Genomic DNA, 12,188 nt, shown 5'->3' with positions numbered 1-12,188 from the left:
CTTCCACGGAATACATTTTGGTCAAAATAAACCGCTTGGACTCAGTTTTCAAAAACAGCTTTCAAAATTGTCACCATCAGTGTTTCCCTCTTGTATTGATTTACCAATCACTAATGAATCCCTCAAATTACCTATGTTAGAAAGGACAGGCAGACTCAAAGGAAGCTCTAGCTATTTGTGTAACCTCATCGCTCCCAAGTAGCTTTTTACGAGATCTTCATCTTCAGTGAGGCGGCGGCTATCAGTGGCCTAATCACCCAGAAGCTATTCCACAGCTGGACCGATGAATTTAGGCCGGGCCTTTTGGTGTGTGATCACACAGGATAATGCTCAACACTGCCTTTGTTTACGTAAAGGTTAATGGAAGGTTAATAAGAGAAGGAACGGCGCTAATTCTAAAACCTTATTATGCTAATTGTTTTTGTTGTGGTGGTTAAAACCACAACAAAACGTTTGTGGTAGGAGGAAAATATTTGACTGTTTATGAATCTGACATTAGCTCAAACTGAGATCTTTTCTGGATCAGGGTGTTATAACCTGTGAAACTGACTTCTTTTAATCAACTCTTTTCTGACTCTGTGCATGTGTTATTGTATACACAATCTTAAGTGGATCCAGTGCTTTCCAATTGGTAGCTGATGCGGTTAATGTCATGCTGAGCTCAGCAGCCTACCTGTACAAAATGCTGCGATGCTGAAACAGTGTGCTAAACGTCGCTCAGATTCTCATTCCACCAACAGAACCAGAGGTGAAATGTCACACTTGCTCACCCCGACTTTTATATAACATTTCATTATCCATCTCATTACCCAAACTAGTGCCCTCTGGTAGGAAGTTCCGAGTTGCTGCAAGAAAATGATATAAATAAGTAAAATGTTGGCGGATAAGGAATAATGTATGGATCTTCCTTGTATTAAGTTAAGGATGTTTCAGGGGGGAAAAAATACTGGGTGTTTTATTGCTGTTGAGGTTCGATGCCTTTTCATTGCATCAGTAAGAGCGAAAAGCCCAGGACAGATATTGTACTCTGTGGGGAAGTTAAGTTATTTTGTATCTTGAATCTTGATTAATGCTTGTGAAAGCCAAACAGGAAATACTTTTTTAGCTGGACTTCTGTTTTTGTTCAAATGCCATCCCATTAAATCTTAAAAAATAAAGAAATATATATAGGGTCTCCTAATGACAGACATGCCCCACCTCAGTCGTACTTGAACTTGAACTTGAGCTGGCACTTAATGAGTGATTAAGTGCCAGCAGGCCTATGCTTGTCTGTTTTGTTTAAGCTGTCTTACTTTAACAGAGAATGTAGTTTCTGAGTGAAATAGGTTCTCAGTGCCTTTAATGCTGCATTCATTTTATGTTTTTTTTAACTCAAAATGGTGAGATAAAGTAGCTGAATAACCTTGTACTGTGCGGCGAAGGAGGTTTTTAGTGCATGAAGTTGACTTCAGTGAGGGTTAACTCTAAGAACACAACATGCTGCTCGAGAGGAAAAGGAAGAAGATGGAGAAGGGCAGGTTAGCACAGACCTTTACCAGCACATTTAAATTTCATCAGGCCCATATCTTTTGTTTTCCTCGGTTGAAAAAGAACTGTGCATGAAAAATGTAATATACTTCTTCCTTTTGTTAACAATCTGTGACTCCAATTAATACAATATTGACAGGGTTGTTTTGAGCTTGTTTTTTCATCACTTGCCAGGAATGACTTTATTCTTGCTTGCTTTTGTGTTGGCGATGTATCACAAACTTCTATGTGGCGACTCTTTTCATTAATGATTAATCGATCATCTTTTATTTACAAAATCACAGGAAATACAAATTGCCTGTAAACATTCAGAAAAACAGCAAATAATCATGTTTGAAAAACCCTGAATGCTTGGCATTTACAGAAAACTTGAATGGTTGAATGGTTAAACCGTCATCAATAGTTGCCATTCATATTCTGAAAATCAACTCATCGACAAATGATTTTGGTGCTCCACAATTTTCATAGACTTCATAACTTTTTATTTAGCTGAAAATTGTTTTGTTCACTATGCCTACAGTAAACACATCATAAGCTTACGGGTATTTATTTGCAAGCTTTGCATATTACTTAGAACATTTGCAATATTTGTAGCTTGTGTGTTCACAGATGTTGTGCCTTGTAGAGATCGTTTTCTTTGTGGCGAAGCAATTTTCTTGGAACCAGTCTGTTCAAACAATAGCCTGCTATGAAACGGTATGGACACCGAGCAGCTGCAGAGCTTGGAGTTTTTCAGGCTGATTTGTATTCTTCCTGTGTGTGCAACCTGAGAGTGACTGACTGGCAGTCAGAGCCCAGTATTGACTGCTCTGAGGATGTAATAGAGGCTGGGGTGATGGGATCCAGGACACGAACACTCTCACTGTGGCATGTATTGCAAAGCTATACAGGATATAAGCAAGGCACTTAATCATTCTGCTGGCTCCATGCAGAGATGCACTGGCTCTGTGTTTTAGAATAATGCCTCTGCCTTAAATTAGATTCCATTGATCCTGCTTTTCTCTATAATTGCGCAAACTGGATGAATGCTGGTTTTATTGGGGGTCTGACCAGACATTTGGAAAAACTTTAGCTTTAAGTACAGGGGGTAAATTAAATCAGACAAAAGTCAGGTTGACCTGATTAAAGGTGATTGGACGATTAAAGTGTTGTCAGATGATGTTTTTCTAAGGAGAGCACATGTGTGTATAAACCTTTACTATCAATTGTTCTGATTTATTCTTAATGCGATTACTTCAATGTTGTATCTGTTTAAAACACTGTGTTATGAGGCTTCACATGATGGCAACCACAAAAGGCATCTATTTGTTTTGTCTTTGCTATACAAATAGTGATGTGACGTGTTGTCAGTAAACACAGCCTGTTTGTGTTTACCAACCTGGCCTATGATTGCTTTCAAGTGTACAAGAAATGCAATAAATTAAAGATTCCAGCTGTCGAGATGAAGATTTTTCTTTAATAATTTGTTTTCTGATTAGATCTTTTTTATACACTGTGTCTTTAAAAGAATGTATTTTATGGTTTGAATTATTCGCTTATATGTAAGGGACAAGTGCAGAAAAACACAACAGTTTCACAAGCATTATTTATATCCTATATGTGTATCAGTCCCTTGAACATCATACATGCTATGGTTTGAAATCAGAAAATAGTTATAGCATTTACCCAACTACCAAAAGAATGGTTGGTCCCTTGATCACTGTGCGGGCCAAGGTTTAACTGGGACTTGAGTGTAATATCAAAAAGATATTTAAAATCCTGAATCATCTGAGAGCTTGCAGGGCATTTCAGAGGTTTTGGCCTTTAATCGAGAATGCAGATTGTGCACAGAAAGCCTTACAGTGGTGGCTGTGGCTCAGGAGGTAGAGCGTTTGTGCACTATTAGGAAGGTCAATCTTCGATGCCTGGCCTATGTGGTCTCGAAGAGTGTGCACGTGTCTATTCTGAGCACCCTTGTCTGAATATGTGGGCGAATTGGTAAATGGATCGTCAAACGAGAAAAGTGCCTTATAAATGCAGTCAATTTACGGCTAGACCATTTACAGTAATCACTTCAGATATACTTAGTGTTAGCAGCAGAATAGTCTAGTTCTGAACGAGAGAAAATTGATCAATTGTTAAAACTAAGAATATCTTTCTGCATAAGGATATTGTAATGATGAATCTTACTTAGGTCCAGAACTGTGATTAGAAAGGGATGTTAGTGTTATTTCAAACAAGTCCTGTGAAACAACCACGATGAATTGATCATATTGACAAGTGTTTCCTATGTAATTCCTCTCTCATTTTAAAGAACTGTCCTAAAGCTATCAAAATATACATCTGCAAGCCACAGTTACATGAGGTGACATGTTCCTTTATTACTTTTAGCACACACTATTAGAGGTAATCACGCATACACAAGCACAACATCCTGCCATAAGGGTGGAAACAAACTGAGATATCGAACCAATGGCTAATTGTTCTTGAACCCATTCAGGTTCTAATACTACCCCCTCCTCTAGCACTGCTATACTACATATATTTTACACCAGTGCTACAGATTTTATATATTCCCACACACATGTGGGAGCTAAACCTTGGAGATGTGGCACCTCGTAATCATGTCAATGATGAAAGAGACAAGCAAACAAAAAGGGAAAGCTCACAGTGGATCAATCTACTGAAACTGGCTATTCATTAAACACTGTAATCGTACAGACAACGTAAATGAATCAAAATGATGTGATTTTTTTGGATTAAGAGCTAATTTATTCAGTTTTCTCTTGGCATCTGAATGTAATTGAAAGGGGATGCTGTCTACAGCACAGAGCTATTCAATTGTTGTGTTTGAGAATGGGAGCACTCAGCCTCTCTCAAAGAGGTCTCAGGTGGTTTCTTTCGTTTAGCTTCTCCCCTCAGATGATCTTGTTCTTGTGTAAACAAATCATTGCTGTGAAAAAATCAACTGGCTCAGAAATATGCATGTGTCTTTTTATTTGTTTTTATCCTACTTGTCACACTCTAAAGGACACGCATAGATTCAGCTAAGACATTGATCATTACAGGTAATTTAAAGAGGTTTATAGCTGCGTGACAACAGGCATGCACATGCTTTGAGTGTGAAGGTGATGTGTGTCCATATAGACTATGGGGGTTTCAAAGTGTGACATGGATCATTTGACTCATCCTTTTCTCAAGGCCTTCTTTATAGTCACCACAGGGACAATAAGGGAGGGTTTTCAGCAGAGTTGTTGGGTCCTCTTGCTGTAATGGCCTTTTGAAGTGATGGTGTAGGACACAGATGGTGGTTACGATCAATGGTATGGATGATGTAGCACTTGTTCAAGGGAGATCTTCAACCACACAGGCAGCTAAAACAAGACATCCTGTACGCATCTTCATCTGAGACATGGTGACAACAGACTCCCATATTATACTGTCGGATATGATGGACAGGATAGGCGACAGCAGCATCCGTTTTGACACAGATATTTTTTATCTATGACAAATGATAGAGGACAGGTTCCAGAAATAGGCTCTTTTTTCAAGAGCTCGACAAGATTGATGGAAATACCAGAGAGGACGCAACATTTTTGGAGTTTGTATCAGGAAAATTCCTGAAACCTGTGTGTACCATAATCACTAAGGAACAGTTTGAATACGAAGAAAATGTCATAAATGACAGCATCGTATACTCATATCCAAGTCACAAGGATCACTAACATTTATACAATCAAAATAATATAGTATTAATGTTGAATTCTTATTAACAATGTAAATATACTCATAGGAGACTGAAGTATTAGTTACTCACGCTCCTACCATCAATCTGTATAGAATATTTAGGAAAAGAAGAATTTGAAAATGTAATCACTGTTTTTTGCGTTTGTTTCTTAATATAATTCTGGTGTACTGCAGACTTAAACAAAAGATGATTTCGCCAAGGTTCAGTTCTCAGGTTTATTTCTGGCAGAACGAAGTCTAAAATAACTGTCATACTACACAGAAATCAATCTGGTTAAATGTTGGTGAAGCTCCCATCCCAGGGGAGGATCGACAGCAAGCAGTATGGTTTCAGCTCTTTCTCAAAGTTCTTGTTTAGTTCTGCAAAAAGTCAAATAAACGCAAAAGCCTATTCCCCCAAATTTACATTGTCTGATTAACATGTTTATCATAACATCTCTCTCTCTCTCTCTCTCTCTCTCTCTCTCTCTCTCTCTCTCTCTCTCTCTCTCTCTCTCTCTCTCTCTCTCTCTTTCTCTCTTTCTCTCTCTCTCTCTCTCTCTCTCTCTCTCTCTCTCTCTCTCTCTCTCTTTGTTTTTCTTGTCTCTCTTAACTCTTTTTAACCTAAGGATTGTAAAGAAAATGAAAGACAAAAACAACTTGCTTTGCTAAAAGGTAAACTGCATTGTACAGTGTGATGCTGAGGCCTGTATGATTGATCAGACTAGCATGTACACGTTTATCTAAAAATACAATTCACAAAGAGATCTTTCCTTTTAATAAGTTTATAGTTAAATATATGTTTCTGTTTACAACCCTAACACTGAAACACTTCAGAGACAACAGAGAACAACCACAGACCAATTTGATTTAAATTGTAATGCCTTTTACAATAGAATATACTATTTTAAGTACCAAGCTGAAATCCTCAGGGAGTGGTAGAGGTAACGCTGACAGTTCCCATGTAAGAATCCTCTCCATTGTAACTAAATGAATGAATTTTTTGACAAATATGAGCTGTTTATAATAACCCTGCTACTCAAACAGAGAAGCTGTAGATGTTGATATAAAGCTGAATGCTTACTGCTTATAATCGCACAAAAAGCTTCTTTCCACTGCTGCAGTTGTTAGCTGTTTTTTCCTGGTGCACTTACTGTGATATTGATCATTGTTGGTCCAAGTCCTCAGGAATCAGCTTTTATTGATTTCACTTCAGTTGTAAGCCTCTCTTTTTGACCTATGTCTCTTTTCAGACCAAGCACCTTTCAGACATCCTAACCTCTCTGCTGAGGATGTATTGAGACACCACTTTCCCAACAAATGTACTCAAAATCTGTTGTTTTTGGATCCAAAAAAGGAAAGACCATTATAGTTATTGTCTGCTATTAGCATTTGCTATGGCCTGAAACCCTCCTTTAACACAGGAGACATGTAGCCTTTGTTGTGTTTTATTATTGAACATGAATATTTGCTTTTAGAGTTGTAATATGCTCCACCTCATGGACCTTCGTTACATTCATAAAAGGAAGCCGCTTATAGTCAGAAGATTCAGCAGTGATGAGTGTTATTAATAGCTGCAGTGCAGTCAGAGTCAATACTGTGTGTGTATATGTGATATTAAGTAACATGTCCATGTCTGTGTTGGTAATCAAGATGTGTGTCGCTAATGAAGGTATTATTAAATGGCTCCATATTTGAATACTTGTATCTCCTTCTATAGGGGTTTCTGTTGTATATTAAATGCTCTGAATATTCATTACACATTGAATATAATTGTTACACTAAATACATTCATGCACATGAATAAGATCCTCAAGGGCAGTACTTTGTTTGATTTGACATCGAATATACGTTTTGTATGTTTTTTGTCTCTTGAAAGCAAACCTCATGTCCATGACTTTGTTTGAAATTTTTGCAGAATTACATCGTCTGAAATACATTCTGTCATCCTGTTTACAGCTTTTTGCTGCATTTGAAACCTTTAGGCTTCAGTAAGAAGAATTCATCTAGGTGTTGAAGTTCGATGTTCTTGGGCCCAAAACCCAGGAGGACTATCTGTGAGCTGTAGACCTTTAAGTAGCTGTCCTGTGGACTCCTGGCAGTGAATCGATAGGCAGTTAGCCACACTCGGATGCTTCAATAGTAGCTCATTTATGGGCCCTTACATGTACAAGAGGCTGTGATGACACTAGATAAAATAAGTTTGGATTTGGTTATTTTAGATTTTTTGTAGATCATATTATATTAAACTTTAATGATTTAGGAACATTGAGCCATAACAGCACTAAGTAATTGCTGTGGATCCTGATTGGGGAAAGGAATTGCAAGGTTATTTCTGCTGCACCATCAAAAAATAGGATAGAAAAAACACAAAATCCAAAGGGCCTCTATTGCTCATCTTATTTTATTCTGCAAGTTAAATAAAGTTTGATAAGAGAGCCCTTACAGACTCTGTAAGCTTTTGGGTTAGACATAACCCTCCCACAACAGACTTATGATCTTTGGGCCTAAGTGAGAATCTCTGAAGTCTTTTTGCTGGTCATCTATCGAGGTTTCAGCTTTACTCTACCCCTGTGGGGAGGAACCAGGATGGAGTCTGAGGTATACTGAGATAACATCAGCACTCTGTACTTTGCTTTGCTTTACTTATATAATAACACTGAATTCCCCCCTCAATTCTTGATGCCTCAAAAAAGATGTAAACAGCAAGATGGATGTTGAACACTCGTGCCGTACAGTCGCATCGTAAAAATAACCTCACTATAAATAGCAATATTGCTATGCTTATAACTGTGAGATGAAATAAGAAAAAATGGAGATATGAAGCTTGATAATGGGAGGTAATACAAACTTGACAGATAGTATTTAAAGTAATTGTTTGATGAAACATTTTGTAATTTGAAAGTGAATGTATAAAGTAACATTACCATCCTACAAAACTGACAGAAGACCCTACAAACTAACCAACCTAACTACTTTATGGCACCAAAAGACTTGTTCAATAATTGATTAATATGTGAGATGTAATAAAGATTTACAAGATCCTAGCCACATTCAATCTTTAACATGATTTGATAGCAACTTAAAATGTAAGTTAATTACCATGTATGAGATGCTTTTTCATAGTCTTATATGTGTAGAAAGGAAATGAATTAGGGACAAGGTCAGCTCCATACTACAAATACACCATCCTGTTGTGGATTATACACCGAATGTGTATTAATCCACTGCTGATAATTGTACCCAACCACAACTCTATTCACTCCTCTTTAGGTTACATTTGCCAAAATCTACAATCACCAGCTGCAGTATGATTTTTTTTAGCCTACTTTAAAAATAGATCTATATATATCTGACCTATTTTAGGGATCAAATGGGCTCAGGATTTAGTGGCACTGATAGGGGAGGGAAGTCAGATAGAAGATTGGTTGGTTTTTGGTCTTTTCATAAGACAAACATATAATAAATCATCCTTGTCCTGTAAGATGCCAAGGCACGCAGTAATACCTCTTACATGATGTTATATTGATAAGGAGCGTTCTTCTGACCAGCATGTTGGTTTCTGCTCTTTCCTCAGTGAGTCCAGATGTGACCGGCGATCAAAAACATCGACATCATAATCATCATTATCCACCTGCCGAGGACTCAGCGAAGGAGGGCCGATCCAGGAGCTTTGGACTGACAGGGGCCATCTGGGTCTTGATATTGCCTTGTTTACATATGCTCCTGGCCTTGTAACAGCTGCCTTTTTGCAGCATGGAACTTTCAAGACTTCATTTCAAGCATATTTATCCAGAAATGAAAGGGCCAGTGAACGTTACAAGCTCTTATATGTAACGGAGCACCACTTCCACACAGTGCAGGACACGGTAGGAGTGACCAGTAACGATTGTGTGGAAATGACAAGACACTGATGTCTCATGTTAAACAACATATGGTTCAGCTTTGCCAATATTCATTTCTTTTATCTGACATTCATTAACACTTTAAATGACTTATTTATAGAAGACAATGTCAAGGTTAAGTGAAAACATACTGTATGTTCTAAAAGTTTGTTATTAATTTAATTGTATTTCTACACATAATATATATGATTTGTAGATACTGGCAATACATCTTTTTTGTGGGGTTTTAAACTACTGTGAAAACTTCTGTGAAAGAAGTCAAGCAATTTAAAAGATGACTTTTGGATTTGATATTTAAAAAAAGGCTCTTTAGCTTACAATTGCAATATTTGTACAAGCCCATAATAAAGTGGCCTCTTATTTTCCGAACAGTTAAAAAATATATATACTTTGTTTCATACAAAAAACGGTTTATTCAAAATTGGTTCAGATCATTGTAGGAATCATTTTGAATTGTTATGTTCTTATACATTTTGGTGAGAAGTTCAAAACACATTTTAAGACATCAGCTTCTCTTCATTTGTAATGGCTACAGTTTTGTCCAGTTTTCATCTAATTGTTATATTGCAATTTTCCATAATGAACCTGTAAAGCTACTGCTGAGAGAAATTGTGAAAGGAGAGGTGATGGCGGTTTGGGGCAAGTGAGAGAATTCACACTCCTTTCTTCTTTTAGGAATAGATTAGCTCCTTCCGGAGTCTATTATCATCTTTCAAACTCAATCCTCCTCTGCCTTCATGGCCTGGATGGGAGCTGATAGCTCCTGGAGCCACTGGTGAGGAATAATCCAATTGCTCCCACCTAGCACCTGACTGTGTGTTGCTGGCAGCTCTATGGTCAAAGAAACAGAAAAAGATTGGTTTTCAATATATATTGCCCTGTATGTCTAGTCAATGGCAGAGAGAGAAAAAGTATTCAAAATGTGTTTACGTATGCTGCAAACTGCTTGTATGGCTGGGGGGAAAATCCCATTGAGATTCCTTCAAAATCAAAATCTTCTAAACCCAATATCACTTTTCATTTACAGTATGGACATTTAAACATCAGAAATAAAAACAGTAAAATATGCTACTGTTAATAGAAAAAAGTTACTACCGGTACATGTTTGATCAAATATGATATGCTTTGCTTCTTCGAGTTGCAGTTGTCCTAAAGCATGCATAGTAATTGTTGTCATTAGTCATTTTCACCTTTAAATGACCATGTTACACTTTCATTATGATAAAGGTTAAGGGCTGAGGAGTTGCACATTCTTATGGTTTATAAATAATAACTTTAAGATTAATTGTACTCAATTATTCTTACTTTCCATTGAATCTAATGTCTTGAATTTGAGTCTTTAGTTTTGAGGGTGATAGACCTATATGACAAAAGTCACAGCTTGACAACCTTAACACTATTTTTTTAACTTACGTTTATAACAACCAATTATAGTTGGTACCATCCAAGACAGCTACTGTCATTTGAACAGCTGTGTTAATGACACTATTAAAGAATAGTCTTCAGACTCACACTCAGCCGAGACGCCTTTAGGCCAAGTATACGATGTCAGGTAATACTGGTTCTTCTGTACTTAAAGGAAAGAGTTCAGCTTGATGTCTTATGTGATTATTATAACTGCATACTGATTCTCCAAAGAAAGGAAGAGAGGGCCAGATGCTGCTTGTGAGGATGAGGAAGCCAATGTCAATGGTGTGCATCCACCTTTGAAAAGGTGTCATCCTGCAGGCATTTCAATGTGTCAGTACATCTTGAAAAACATGTTTGCCCTCAGAATGTTTGTTCTGAAAGGAAAAGTGTTAATTAAAAAAGGAGTGCTAGTTTTACCCAGATTTGTATCACAACATTGGTTTAATGGTTGTTTTTTCAGTTTGATCGGTTTAATCAATTTATAAATCATAGTGATTGCTAATATCTCGAGGCACAACACTTTTGCAGAAAATTCCAGTCAAACATTGCAACAAATGAACAGACAGGTTTTAGGCAAACCCCTGGGATAGTTTAACTTGTTGAAATTGAAAATAAAGGCAAACTTTAAAATGTTTTTTCAAACTGTCCATTGTAACCACCAATCCCAGTTTAAAAGCGTCCTAGTTGAACTTGTATCCTGCTTGCCATAATTTTGCACATTCACTGTTCTCATTTGTGATGATGACTCGTGACATTAGGCACTTTTGCTTTTATCTTTGAATAAATGGTTTGATATCTGCCTGCTTCTATTTCTAGCCCCGTCTGAAATGTTTGCCACATTATCAAGTACAAAAATAATATACCTGCACCTGTTTATTCTAGATGTATAATACCTCTCTGAAAACTCAATCTAAAGCCTGTTTTTCTGCATATTCCTGAGACTTTGGGTTGTCATTTATACCAACCATCCGTTTGCTGACTCTTCAATTCTTTATGGACTTTCACCAAGTGTACCCAGGCCTGCTGACAGAAGTAATCCAGAGTTTTTTGTTTTCTTGTGGCTTTAAAATGATTTCCTAGCCAATATAAATCACAGCCTTTCCTTGGAAAGTGTAAGTTGTCTGTATAACTGAAATATAAAAAATAACCAGAGATGGGTGTATATTTATGTCCTGCCTTTTCTGTAATGTATATTAGATGACATGTGAATATTTTTTTTTTAATAAAACTATTAAAATAAAGATTATACAACAACTTCTGATGAGGTTTGGCCAGCTTCTTTCAGTTCTATGTGCAACAGAGGAAGCTATTTTGGTCATTTCCTCCTGTTGTTTCAGTAGTTAAAGCAGTATGATGTCGAGCACCTCACTCTGTCAAGCTCTGCCCTTAACTCGAAACCTTGAATCTGTGATCTCACTCAGTCATGTTTGAACAAGGATTGAGCAGTAAACTAAGATATTTGCTTATTTACAGCTCAGCTCTGTCCTCATAGCCATTGTCCCCAACTGGCAGTCGGTCATTGGTAAATAAAACGATACCGGAGCAGCTGATCCCTACTCACCTTGACATCTGACACAGGGTGTGTTTGTCGAATGTTGTTTTTTCCACAAAGTGCTTCACCTACCTCTCAAAAGAGGAGAC

At 37.3% G+C, this 12,188-nt stretch overlaps 1 protein-coding gene across 1 annotated transcript in view; it reads left to right on the top strand.

Annotated features, from left to right (window-relative positions):
- Positions 1 to 11,805, top strand: part of gpc5a (glypican 5a) — a 93,519-nt gene extending 81,714 nt beyond the window's left edge. The window contains exon 9 of the mRNA XM_063882579.1: positions 8,810 to 11,805. Within this exon, the coding sequence (XP_063738649.1) occupies positions 8,810 to 8,970 (161 nt within the window). The 3' untranslated portion in view covers positions 8,971 to 11,805. The remainder of the gene's footprint in view (positions 1 to 8,809) is intronic.
- Positions 11,806 to 12,188: the final 383 nt, after the last annotated feature.

The sequence above is a fragment of the Eleginops maclovinus genome, chromosome 4 (assembly GCF_036324505.1).
Source record: "Eleginops maclovinus isolate JMC-PN-2008 ecotype Puerto Natales chromosome 4, JC_Emac_rtc_rv5, whole genome shotgun sequence".
In the NCBI taxonomy this organism is placed as follows: domain Eukaryota; kingdom Metazoa; phylum Chordata; class Actinopteri; order Perciformes; family Eleginopidae; genus Eleginops; species Eleginops maclovinus.
This window is presented reverse-complemented; position numbering and strand designations above follow the sequence as displayed.